The sequence below is a fragment of the Paramisgurnus dabryanus genome, chromosome 6, assembly GCF_030506205.2.
Source record: "Paramisgurnus dabryanus chromosome 6, PD_genome_1.1, whole genome shotgun sequence".
Lineage (NCBI taxonomy): Eukaryota > Metazoa > Chordata > Actinopteri > Cypriniformes > Cobitidae > Paramisgurnus > Paramisgurnus dabryanus.
Genome location: NC_133342.1, coordinates 1,102,190 through 1,116,361, shown reverse-complemented (window position 1 = coordinate 1,116,361; position 14,172 = coordinate 1,102,190). Strand labels below are relative to the sequence as shown.

The following is a 14,172-nucleotide window of genomic DNA, read 5'->3' as shown; positions in this document are numbered from 1 at the left end:
ATTTAGATAATGTTGTGATCACTTCTGTATTTGTCTTCATTGTTGTAAAGCGTTGATGTTAATATGTTGGTAATATTCTAAGACCCCAGGAAGAATAGCTGCTTCTTTATGGAGTAGCTAATGGGGATCTTAATTTAAATAAAAAAATAAAAAAATAAGGACATGGCCATATAGATATTCTGCATTGTATATTATACACACACACGTTTACCTGAGAAAGGAGAAACAAGACTGTTAAAGAACAAGACTTAATACTGACATGGTTACACCCCCACTTTGTATGTAGTTTTTTTAATAAAAAACATAAAAATATAATTCTTACTGCAAATGTCGTGTAAGTGCCTCCAAAATTATGTTCACGTTTCACAGCTATCATAAAGTGACATGAGTGATAAAACTGACAACTCAGAACAATTGAAGTGGTAGTCTTTCACTAAATTTGATTTTAATATTATAACAGTAAAATCATGAAGTTAAAGGTGCAGTGTGTACATTTTAGTGGCATCTAGTGGTGAGGTCACAAATTGCAACCAATGGCTTAGTCCACTACTCACCCCTCGCTTTTGAAACACATAGAGAAGCTACGGTAGCCGCGACCAGACAAACATGTCATCGTCGGAGACAACTTAGTAAAAAAATTGTCCGTTAGGGGCTTCTGTAGAAAAATGGCGCCAGAAAATGTTGACTTCCATGTAAGGGGACCTTGGTGTATGTAGATAAAAAGGTCTCATTCTAAGGTAATAAACGCATACCGGTTCATTATGAAAGGTCTTTATACACCCCTGATAATATAGTTTTGTATATCATTTTGCATTTCTGTCAAGAGATCCTTCTAAAAATTACACACTGCACCTTTAAATGTGAACAGATTTCTATTAATAGTAGAATTAGTTAAAGAGTAATCATCTTCTGTGTTTTCTGTGAGTTCAAATGTCAGCCAGTGATTGATCCTCTTCTGCCATCTAGTGGACATAACGGAAAATTGCACCTAAAAACCACAATAAGGAATTTGAGTATATTGCCTGATCTCAATAATACATTGTATGCTTTGTCATAAACTTTAGGGGCCGTTCGTCAGGGCCATTTTCAAAATGACTGTGTGATAGCTATACTTTTTCAAAGTTGTTTTTGTATTTGATATATATAAATATATATAAATTAATTTATACAGTGTATAGAAAATTGTACTGCACTGGCTTTAATGTTGTTGAGTGTAAAAACTGAAACAATTTAATAAAACAACCAGATACGTTATCTGAATGGTGGATGGTGTTATTAAATCATGTCAATAACAAATATCATTTCATTTAGCAGATTCATGTTCATGTCCTTAAATCGAGTACCATGAAGGCTTTCTGTTTTAATTAGGTAAATAAAGTGAGGTATGCAAGTTATTAAACCGTATATATTTTTATGGACAAAAGGAACATATACACAAACATGCTCTGCACATTTTGTATGTTTCTCTCATCTGAAACAGTCATTTTAGTTCATAGAGATCTATTCTGTAGGTCTTACTAAATGTTTGCTTGTTTAAATGTATTAGAGTATTTTTTAACAAAAGTAATTGTTCTTATAGAACATATATATTCTTTGACATAGATATTATGTGCAAACATACAAGTATTTCAGATGACAGCCTCTGTCATATTATAGTAGGCCTAAAAATAGCACTAAAGCTCTGCATATTTTTATATTTAACCACTGGCTATGCCCAGATTACTAGTTAATTAGTTAGATATACTTAGTCTGGCCCATTTTGAAAATGCCACATCGCAGGGATCATGGATCAGTTTGCATATGTTAAAATACTTGAAGAGGTCATGTTGCCCTATGCTAAAGAGGACATGCCCTTGAAATGGTTGTTTCAACAAGACAATGACCCAAAACACACTAGTAAATGGGCAAAGTCTTGGTTCCAAACCAACAAAATTTATGTTATGGAGTGGCCAGCCCAATCTCCAGACCTTAATCCAATTGAGAACTTGTGGGGTGATATCAAAAATGCTGTTTCTGAAGCAAAACCAAGAAATGTGAATGAATTGTGGAATGTTGTTAAAGAATCATGGAGTGGAATAACAGCTGAGAGGTGCCACAAGTTGGTTGACTCCATGCCACACAGATGTCAAGCAGTTTTAAAAAACTGTGGTCATACAACTAAATATTAGTTTAGTGATTCACAGGATTGCTAAATCCCAGAAAAAAAAATGTTTGTACAAAATAGTTTTGAGTTTGTACAGTCAAAGGTAGACACTGCTATTTTTTTGAACACACCCCTTTCAACTAATTGCCCAATTGCACAGCCTTAAGAGCGTGCATATCATGAATGCTGGGTCTTGTTTGTTTTCTGAGAATCTACTGAACCTACTGGTAACTTGTTTGCCACGTAACAATAAAAAATATACTAAAAACCTTGATTATTCTGATTAGTCACATTGTACTGCTATTATTTTGAACAAGACTGTATATCATCTTGATAGCAGCAATTCATTTCTGATTATGCTCAGAGTTTTGGGGATAATGGAAAACTTTAATCCATATCTTTATGATTTCCTTTAAACATGCATGCTGCAATTCAATCGTACAAATGGCACCTACACCACTGTGTGACATCACATGAAATCTATGCATACAACAGCAGATATTCAAATTCATTACATTTTGTACTTGATAAATCTATACACACAGAGGACAGAAAAAATTTACTACACTGATTTTATTTTTGTTGACTGAAAAACCTAGGATGAGTTTTGAAAAATTGTTTTTGTAATTCAAACTTAAACAACTAAAGGAATAAGACTTACAATTGGTGATCAAAATTTGGCATTTATATTGGCTCACAGACTACAGGAAATTGTACTGCATTGGCTTTACTGTTGTTGAGTGAAAAACCAAGTATTAGTTCACAAAATATTTTTTTTCATATAAACATGAACATCTAGAGCAATGGTTCTCTACTCTGTTTCTGGAGGACCACTGCTCTGCACATTTTGTATGTTTCTCTCATCTGACACAATCAGTTTAGTTCATAGAAATCTCTACTATTGTGCTGATTATTTGAAGCAGGTGTGTTGAGAACCACTGATCTGTTTACTTTGAACACATTGTGTTAGACGCAAAGATTTTCAGAAAGATGAACTAAAAATCCTCACAGAGACTTGAGAACATAAAACAAACAGGCCCATCAGTTTAGTTGTAATCTCACACCATTTCGCTTGACTCGTACATGGTAAATGCTGGTTGGCTGTTGGTTGGCATGTTTTCTAAGATATGTAATTATCCTAATAGACCATTATAAGAATCTGAAAGCATATGTTATGTGCAAAATAACAAGTAGGTCAGACAAATATTTATGTGTCGTATACATATGCTATAGTCATCGTTCTTTGTTCTTAGTTTATAGCGCCACCTAGTGGACAATCTCTGCAATTTTTTGCATGTGACCTTGGCCTGGGTCTATACATATGTGTACCAAGTTTTGTGTTGATATCTCATTCCTATCATAAATGATAGCCATTTAAGTATTTGTGCCCCCGCCTCTTCGTACTTTTGACCATGGTGTTGAGACGACGAGTGCAAAGTTCAACTTTTTTTTGATAATTATTGATATTCAGTGTCTAAGGAATATTCCAACACTGGATTGGTTCAGATCGGTCAAAAAACCTAGGACTAGTTCGCAAAAGTAGGTTTAAAAGAAAATGATGAATATCTCACAAACGATTCGACTGAGACAAGTGCTTCTTGAGGCAATGTTGTTCATTTTAAGTACCTCTATTAAATGATATGAGGATCTTGTTGATATCTGAAACACTGCATAATACACAATCACTTAAACACTGAAAAAACGTGATAGCGCCCCCCGGAGGCCGAATTTTTTCTTACTCTGCACAGACCTTCATGGCCAAAAGACAAACAAGCCCACCGCGTTTCGTTTCGATCGGCCTCCGTTAACCCTGCCTAATAGCTGCTTTTTCTTGATTGGCCGATGGCGGCCATGTTTTTTGACCTACGCGAAATTCCTTTGAGACATAGATAGCACCCTAGACCAGGAGCACCGGTGCCAAATCTTAAGTTGATCGGTTCCATATTTCTCTGGTTACAGCCCTTCAAAGTTGAGGTGGTGTTATAGCGCCAACTAGTGGTCAAGCGATGCAATTTTTTTCACGTGACCCCAGAATAGTCCGCTGTATATGTGTACCAAATTTGGTTTCGATACCTCTTTCCAGTCCCAAGTTATAGTCATTTAAGTCCAAGAAGCTCCGCCCATTGGGGGCGTTTGGGCGTGGCTTGACGACGACGAGTATAAAGTTCAACTTTTTTTTGATAACTTTTTATATTCACACTCCAAGGAATATTACAGCACTGGAACGGTTCCGATCGGACAAAAAACCTAGGACTAGTTCATTTTTATTTTTTTCGACAAAATCGAAAATAGCGGAAAATTTTTAATGACGGAAATGAAATCGGAGATATACATTTTGTTCGTCTTGACGCAAGGAATCCAGGGATATAAGACACTTGACATTAGGACAAGAATTGTGGAAGTTATGAGCATCAACGCGTTTGCCATCGCTATAGCGCCCCCCATAGGCCGATTGTGGTGACACTCTGTCAACTTCGCGCACGAATGAGACCTACCATTTGGCCAAGTCTCAAGTCTCTAGGCCTTACGGTTTGGTCTGCACGTTCCGTTTTACGGCAGAAGAAAAATAATAAATAGAATAATAATAAAAATCCATACAAATACAATAGGGTTTCAGCCCTACGGGCTTGAACCCCTAAATATATAAAGATAACCTTAGTCTGCACTTGGATGTCTTTATCATTTTTTTATGGGCTTCTTGGCTTTTATTAGATAGGGTAGTGGAGTTAAGGGAAATAAGAAGAGAGATGATGGAATGATGAAATTCTAGATTGGAACACACATACAATACTGTGCAAAAGTCTTAGGCCACCACCACCACCAGCTTTGTTGTTTTAGCAAAGTTTTAATATCATCCATATTTATTTTCACTTTTTTTATGAAGATACAAACAGAAAATATAGAAAATATTTAAACAAAATAAAAAACAACCATTTCTAAATGTCTTCTTCAGGCATCAGTTAGGGTTTAGTGTGACCTCTCTTGGCACAAAATAAATCTTGAAATTTAATTTAATTTAGGTTTCAAAGATCCTGCAGTTGCCTGCTATTGCTCAAGTGGAAGGGGAGTTTACCCTAAATACTTGACACGTCAGCTTATATTTCTATACTGTTTTTAATACTACATACATCTGGTTTTATTTAATATAGAGATTATATATTATATAATCACTATACCATTGCAAAAACAACTAATCTAATGGTGGCCTAAGACTTTCGCAAAGTACTGTAAGTGTCACTGTGCACCATTTCAGAATAATTGCACTAATAATTTTTTTTTGGCTTAGTGGTTAGCACACATGATGCAATTGTAAATCCGGCTTGCAACATTTCCAAGTGTCTTCAGTCATAACTTGTATATTATATTATAACTGAATGCTGTACTTTATTTTTCTTTGCTGCCTAAATTTTTTTCCACTTATCTCATGTCTTATCCCAGGTTTTGTTCGTTTTGTTTTTGTTTAGCTTAATGGGTTGTTGAGGGTCATCATGGAGCCGCTGCTAGGAGACATGCCTCTGATTGGAGCTCTCTCCGTTTTCTTCCTCAAGAAACCGGTAGGTTAACCACACGATACATACATAAGCAGACATCCTTGTGCAAGAAGAAGCTGTATTTATATTTCTGTATCTTAATAGTTTTTCCACTGCATGCCTGGCATTTTTTACTTTAAAGATCAAACAACATGAGAATGATGAGAATGTGCTTGCAATTCACACACACACACACACACACACACAGACAGACTAAAATGCATGTTTGAGTTGCTTTAATTTGGCATTGCATTAACATGTCAATGATGTACATTGTCTCAAGTTGCACACCTGTAATATTTTTTGTAAAAACCACTTACATTTCCTAATGTAACTAAGGCCTAATCCTGGATTAAACTAAACCCTGGTCTAGTCTAGTGGATCTAGTATGGGTCTAGTATTGATGTCCTCGTCTTAGATTTACAAAAACAATGAAAAGTGAGGAAAATCTTTGATAGTAAACAATCACACATACTTATATATTCTTCCAGCCATAACATTTGTCTTTATGTCTTTGTCAGTTTCTGGATATAAACTGGACGGGTCTTACAAACATGCTGGATGTCCCAGGAATAAAGTAAGTGACACTTAATGTGTGTTTTTGTGTGCGTGCGTGTGTGTGGTATGATGGTAATGTATGTTATGTCAGCTATATAAAACTGAAAAACATTAGAGCAGCATCGCTATTACACATGCTGTCACATGATCTGTTTTGTATTTTAAGGTTTCACAGATAACACATTCTCGCTAACATACACATTATGCACCATCATTCCTGTCTCGGAAATGCTGCTTTGCCTGTCTGACAACATCTGATGATTCACAGAAACACCCTTTAGTAACAATGAGGGACATTTTCTAAATCATGGTTTTTCAACAAGGGTTCCCTGATGGTATTAATGTCTGGATTCCCTTAAAAAAAATTATAATAAAATTATGCATTCAACAAAATGCATTAATGGGCTAATAATAAAAATGACAACTTGATTAAAATGAAGGTTTCCACATTAAAAACGATTCAGTGGATTTAAAATGCTATGAAGTATGTTAAATGTATGTGATTGTGTATACCAAAAATTATAATTTTTATATTTTTTAAATGTAACCATCATAACAAAGAATGTTAATCCTCTGTTTAAAGGTAACATTCACCCTAAAATCATTGTTGTTACAAACCCGCATATTTTTTGTTCTGATGAACACAAAAGAAGATATTTTGAGAAGTGTTTGTAACCAAACCATTCATGGACCCCATTCACTTCCACAGTAGGAAAAATTATACTATGGAAGTAAATGGGGTCCACGAATGGTTTGGTTACAAACATTTCTCAAAATATCTTCCTTTGTGTTCATCAGAACAAAGACATTTATACAGGTTTGTAACAACATGAGGGTGAGTAAATAATGACAGAATTTTCATTTTTGGGTGAACTATCCCTTTAATGTCCTCTCTCTCGCTTTCTCTCTCTCTCTTTCCTTTTATAGTCATATTCCTAGGTGGAGCTGGTGTTGTGGTTTAGGCGTTCAGAATGAGATTTGTGCTTTGTTACACACACACACACACACACAAACAAAGAGAAGAATCCCATTGCATGTTCTTTAATGTTCAGAAATCAGAGCTGAAGTCATTTATTTGATCTGTAAACAATATCTGCTTAAGAAAGTTTTATTAACTACAATTACAAAAACTAAACAAGATGTACATAAATGAAACTAGTTTAAATAGGGAAGGAGGTGAAGGAAAAAGAGAGACTTATTGTGTAAACTTGTTAGCACTTGTGAGAAAAACAGGCCTGATGATGTGTGTGTTTATTGGAGACATAAAAAAGTGACATGGGAAAGTGTATGTGTATAGAAAGTGTGCCTATCTGAGTAGAAATCTTAAAAGTTGACACTTTAAAATATTTGCGCCCCCCAAAAATATATATCATGTTATGATAAACTCACCCTCATCGTTTAAAACACAACAAAAAGTATCCAGGCTTTTGTGTATAATGAAACTGAAATGATGAATGTCAGGCGAAACTAAAAAAGTATTGAAGTACTTAGTCCAAGTCTTCTTAAAGGAAAACACCACTGTTTTTTAATATTTTACTATGTTCTTACCTAAACTTAGACAAATTAATACATACCTTTCTTTTTTCAATGCTTGCACTTAATCTTTGTACAGAGCGTCTTGAATATGTTAGCATGTAGCCTAGCCCCATTCATTCCTTAGGATCCAAACAGGGATGAATTTAGAAGCCACCAAACACTTCCATGTTTTCTCTGTTTAAAGACTGTTACATGAGTTACACAAGTAAATATGTGGCACAAATTAAAACTTGGCGATTTTTAAAGCGGATAAAAAATGAGAACTTTATTATATGGCAGACGAGCACTTCTACCTCAGGCGAGGTGCTGCAAACTTAAAGGCGCAAAAGAGGATGTTTTTCGCCGACTGAGAATCCAAAAACGGTTACTGAGTTTTTTAAATGAGCGCATGCGTAAGAACAGCCTCCCTCCTTCACAGCTCATTTCTAGGGAACGCCTTCCAAAACTCGTGCACGAATATTTGAACACGAGTGTTTGTTTAACACCGGCATATGCTGTGTCGCGTGACTCGCGTCAGTGGATTCATTAAGTGAAATGACGATAATAATAAACAAATAAAACGTTAAAACGTTAGATCATTCGACGCTACTCCCATTTCAACTAAGTTAGCATGTAGCAGACTGGTCACTGCCTTACAACTACAGTACAAGAACAACGTCAATATACTTGAATAACAGTACAACAATAATTATTCCCCAAAGAAAGAATAATCACTGTTACCTGTCGGGAAGAATTTTGCGAACTGCGCGTCTGTCTTGACACCTCTCTGTTCCTTCATTGCTCTCCAGCGTTGAAATGTTTCTCCAATAACGACTCTGTTTACATTACATTCTTCTGACAATTTTGTCCTATTCCCAGGGGCTTAAAAAAGTCTTTCTTTTGCGTCCTCCTTCGAGTTTCTTCTCTACCGTGGTGCAAATTCGAGGAGGAAAGCAGGATCGACAATGAAAACAAAGCGAAACTTAAGACGGAGTTTCATGCGCTATGCGCATGTGTCGCCTGTGTTTAGTTACTGGAGCGCGCACGTCTCTCACAAGGATCGTAATGGCAGTGATTGACAAGCTAGAGGGCCAATCGCTTATGCGATGACCGCATGAGCAATTGGCTGATGTTTTTAAGGCCTTATCTTGTGCACAGATGACGTATATTAATATTATTACTTTCAGTGCAGCTAATAAATAGTCTTTTACCATTTAGTAAAGACAGTTTCAAGTAATATTGCAAAAATGTATAAAACAAACATCCTTTTTTGCACCTTTAAGCTCCTTAAAAAATATTGAAAAACGTGGTGCTTTCCTTTAAAGCAGTGTTTCCCAACCAGGGGGCCGGGGCCCACAGGAGTGCCTCAGCAGATTTCCAAGTGGGCCTCAAGATGGGTTAAAATTATTAAAAATTGGACAAAACAAGCATTAAAATAAGCTCTAGCAAGCAAAAAATCAAGATGTTTCTTATTTTTTTGGAATTTTAGTGGCGAATAACCATCTGTCTAGTTATTCCAAGCTGTAGTTAATTTTATTTGGAAAAAAATTTGTGAGTGGGGGGGGGCTTCAAATATTGTTGTAGGCAACTAGGGGGCCTTGAAGTGAAAAAGGTTGGGAACCACTGCTTTAAAGGACAGCTATTATGCCCACTTTTACAAGATGCAACATATGCAAGTCTCAGGTGTGCCCCGAATGTGTAAATTTTTAGCTCAAAAACATGCTGTTTTTGTGTCTATACCTTTAAATGTAAATAAGCTACTGCTCTAACTTCCTTCCCAAATGAGACAGTGAGCACTTTCAGATTTGATTCCTGTGAATACAGTTTGAGACAATAGTATCTCACTATTGAGGACAACGTACAACTCACTGAGGGCGTAAACTATGGTAATGCAGGACTGTCAGTCAGTGGCTGTGGGCGGGGCTTTATCAGTGTGACATCACATTAACAAGATATTTAAAACGACATGTGTAATGAGGCTGCTTTGATTTAATTGGGATTAAAAAGTGGGTTTGGTTTGGTTGTGTTCACACTGCCCACACACATTTTTATCCAAACACCTTGTAAAAATGGATTTTGCATGATAAGACATTACACTTTTTAACCTGACTTATGGTCACATATTAGAAGCTGTGAGAAGTTTTTAATGGCAAATATATTATTTATTTAACTTTTAAATATATATTTGACATCATCATCACTTACTGATCTCTCTCTCTCGCTTAGTGTTCTGTCTGACGGCATTATCCAGGATATCATCTACAGTTACCTGGTGTTACCGAACAAACTCAACATTCCCCTCGTAGATAAGGCACACATTGATAAACTCCGATTCCCAATGCCCAAGGTACAGCACACACTCACTAGCAAACTCATATTATGCACACACAATCTTTCTATCTTATAATATATGTATGTATTTGGCATAGGCTGTTTTGCGGGTCCACTTCCTGGAGGCACAGGACCTGTTGGGAAAAGACAAGTTTCTGGGTGGTTTGATAAAAGGAAAGTCAGATCCATACGGCGTCATTCAGTTGGGTAACCAGCTCTTTAGGTCTAAAGTCATCAAGGAGACAGTAAACCCGAAATGGAATGAAGTATATGAGGTAAGAGTGTGTGTACATATTCAGAGAAAATTTGTTACAAGTAGTGAACTAAATTGTAAACTTTTCTTAGTTTTGTCCTCAAAGAATATTCCTATAATTAAGTTAATAACTATAAAAACATGTAGATGGGGATTATTTATAGGAATTGCAAGTAACTATATGTATTTATGTTTAGGCATGTGTGTATGATCAACCGGACCAGAATTTATATATCGAGCTGTATGATGAGGATCCAGATAAGGATGATTTTCTGGGAAGGTAATAGCTGTGATTAATCAAGCTCATTGATTTTTCACCCCAAACATCAGATGACATTCAGCATTCAAAAATCTTGAATGTTTCAGTGTTTGAAACATTTGATTTCTCCTCCCGTTGTTTTTAGCATTACCATCAAAATTGATGAACTGGAGAAGGAGCAGAAAGTAGATGAGGTACAAAAAGCATTTCTGGTCTCATTCTGGTCATCCGTTCATCTTTGCTTTGAACTATAACAGTTTTTAGCAGAGATGATGCAGTAATACTTTACAATAAGGTTTTATTTGTGTAGTTCAACAAACAATGCTTCTGAAGAATTTATTAATCTTAGTTCATGGTAATCTTAGCATTTACTAACATTTTGAAAATCAAAAGATGTAACTATTACATAAGGGACAATTTACAGGCAGCCTGTACATTATCCCGCTTATTACAAGGCTTTTTGACTCCTAAGAAAGGTAATTATGGATTTGAAATATTTCATTTGCTCATTTTTAACAAATGCAGACCTTCCGCGAGGAAAACCTGTTTACTTTAAGCTTTAAGATAAGACAAGACATGTCATAAACACACTATTTAGTTTAATAATTTGTAAATATAATGTCATTTATGTTACTAAAAGACATATTTAATTTCCGTGTTGGGGAAAGTTACTTTTAAACGTAATGCATTACAGTATAAGGTAAACCTCCAAAATTACATAGTTGACTCTTGTTCGTGTTGACAATCATGAACCATTTTTGTACACATATATTTAAGCACTTTATTCTTTCTCTCTTTTCTTTGTTGTCTACCTTTTTTAGTTTAATTGTTTGTTCTGTGTGACATGTGTTTTACAATGTATAGTTGTACAGTATATTCCTATTTATTCTTGTAGCCTCTTGGCCAGGTCATGTTTGTAAATGAGAAGTGGTTCTCAAACAGTTTACCTGGATAAATAAAGGTATAATAAAACTCCACAAAAAAAATAACTAATTGCATTACTTAGTTACTTTCCATGGAAAGTAATGTTTAAGTTTTTTTTAAGTTACTTTTGCGTTACTTTTTCTTACTTGGCTGAGGCCTGATCTCTTTCAGGCCTTGCAGGTGTTTTTATGATCACAAAAATGTTAAGCTCTGGCCTGCCATCTCCATTTCTGACTAAAACTGTTCCCGCTCAGGCGTAATTCTACGATAATATATTCAGTTAAATTCTGTAAATTATTTTATTTTTAAATTAAATTAATTAAAATGAACAGTAACTCGCATTACTTTTTTAAAAAAGTAACTCAAATATTTATGTCTACATTTATAAAGTAATGCGTTACTTTACTCGTTACTTCTGAAAAGTAATATTATTACGTAATACGCGTTACTTGTAATACGTTACCCCCACTGTTTAATTTTATATAACAAACATGCAAATGTCGCGATTGGCCAATCAGAATCAAGCATTCCAACGAGCCATGTAATAACATTAGTTAATACACAATGAACTAACATGAATGATTACATTGGCATTAACTAACATTTAAAGTCTGTGTAAAGTCCAATATTAAATGTGTCATCAGTTTGTCACACCATATTTTATTAACCACCTAGCCAAATTTGAAAGATTATAAAAACGGCAAGTTAATAAAATAAATCTAGGAAAAATAGGCAGAATGCCTTGTTTTCAAATGCTGATGTGTCCGGTGTCAGCGCTGAAACCACACCCACTCATGGGAAAGCTGTCGTCTCAACTTTCAACCTGAATGGATGCTTGAGATTTTGTAAATAATCCTCAACACAAAAATGTGGAAAAACTGTTTTAACGGTGTTACTCCACAATTTAGTTATACATAGTTCACAGTCTTTGTAACGTGTTTCAGCAATACATTTATAATATGGTAACACTTTAAAATAAGGTTCATTAGTTAACATTAGTTAATGTATTAACTTACATGAACAAAACAATAAGCAATACATTTGTTACAATATTTATGAATCTTTGTTAATGTTAGATAATAGAAAAAACTTTTAATTGTTTGTTCATGTTAGTTCACAGTGCATTAACTAATGTTAACAAGATTTTATTTAAGTATTATTAATAGTTGAAATTACCTTTAACAAAGATTAATAAATGCTGTATAAGTGCTGTTCATTATTAGTTCATGGTAACAAATGTGGTTAACTAATGAACCTTATTGTAAAGTGTTACCTATAATATTTATAGGGGCGGTTTCCCGGACAGGAATTAGCTTAAGCCAGGACTAGGCCTCAGTTTAATTAGGAAATATAACTTGTTTAGTAAACATGCCTTACTAAAACCATTATCTGTGGGCATATTGAGACAAAACAAAGGGCACTGATGTATTTTTAGATATGTCAGTGCAAGTTGTTTTCAGTTTGGACAGCTCTTAAATATATCTTAGTCAAGGACTAGGCTGGAAAATCGCCCGATAATATGTTTTGTAAAGTCAGAGATTTTTTTCCAAAGATTAATAAATGCTGAAAATTATATTGTTCAGTGTTAGTTCATGTTAGCTAATACATTATTACTAATGTTAACAAATGCAACCTTATTATAAAGTATTACTGCTTTTAGGACTAGTTTACACATGCATGCTTTCAGAAATATTTAAAGTTTGTACCCAACAAAGTTATGTGTTGCAAATTGACATGTTTTCTTTAACAAATCCTCTTCTTGTGTTTATGTGGCTTTGGGTGTGTCTGTGTTGTGTTTGTGTGTAGTGGTTTGTGCTTGATGATGTCTCTACAGGAAAACTTCATCTAAAATTACAATGGTTTTCTCTTCTCTCTACACCCGATAAACTTGATGAGGTAACATACACACACATGCATCTGTTTTAGCATACTGAAAAACTTCTGTTCTTAAAGGAATATTAGGTTTAATACTGCATTTGATGCCAGCTTACACTGAAAAAAATGAATCATTGAATTTAATCAATTTTTTTAAGGTAAGTGGTTGCAATCAATTTATTTAAGCTACATTTAAACAAAAAAGATTAGTAAAGTAAAATAAAATATAAAACTTTTGTTTAAATGTAGCTTAAATAAATTGATTGCAACCACTTACCTTAAAAAATATTATTAAATTCAATGAATCATTTTTTTCAGTGTACGGGCGTGTTAACAGAGGAAGTCTTTGTGGTTAAATGCCACTAGAATAAACATTTCAAATGCGTATTTTCAGACGTATAGCAGCAAGGCCACAGCATTGTCTGTCACCATGAGATTAGTGTGTTAAAATTACTATTAACCTTGTCTCAAATGCATGCTTTTCATTTCTGGCACGGCCAAAGTAAAGCTGGCAACTTCTGTGCAAGGATACCAAAAAGGGATATGGATGTTTACTTAATCCTGTTTACATGAAACAAACTCCACCCAGTGAATTACAGCAATAACAAAACCAGAAAAGTAATTTGACTGTCGAAAGGGACATTGTGGACTTACTGTGAAGAAAAATAGTAAATTTAACACCAAAAATAAAAAAATTGCCCCATAGACTTCCATCTTTACTCTAAATATGATTTTTTTCTATGTTTAACTTTCCAGATTATCAGCAGAAATCATAGATGGAGAT

General features: G+C 34.8%; 1 protein-coding gene across 3 annotated transcripts in view; it reads left to right on the top strand.

Annotated features, from left to right (window-relative positions):
• esyt2a (extended synaptotagmin-like protein 2a) overlaps positions 1–14,172 on the top strand; it is a 43,605-nt gene that overhangs the window by 17,690 nt on the left and 11,743 nt on the right. For all 3 annotated transcript variants that reach the window (XM_065266396.2, XM_065266388.2, XM_065266379.2), the window contains exons 6-12: positions 5,608–5,697; positions 6,195–6,250; positions 9,973–10,093; positions 10,176–10,352; positions 10,528–10,610; positions 10,735–10,783; positions 13,320–13,409. In XM_065266396.2, the coding sequence (XP_065122468.1) occupies positions 5,608–5,697; positions 6,195–6,250; positions 9,973–10,093; positions 10,176–10,352; positions 10,528–10,610; positions 10,735–10,783; positions 13,320–13,409 (666 nt within the window). The remainder of the gene's footprint in view (positions 1–5,607; positions 5,698–6,194; positions 6,251–9,972; positions 10,094–10,175; positions 10,353–10,527; positions 10,611–10,734; positions 10,784–13,319; positions 13,410–14,172) is intronic.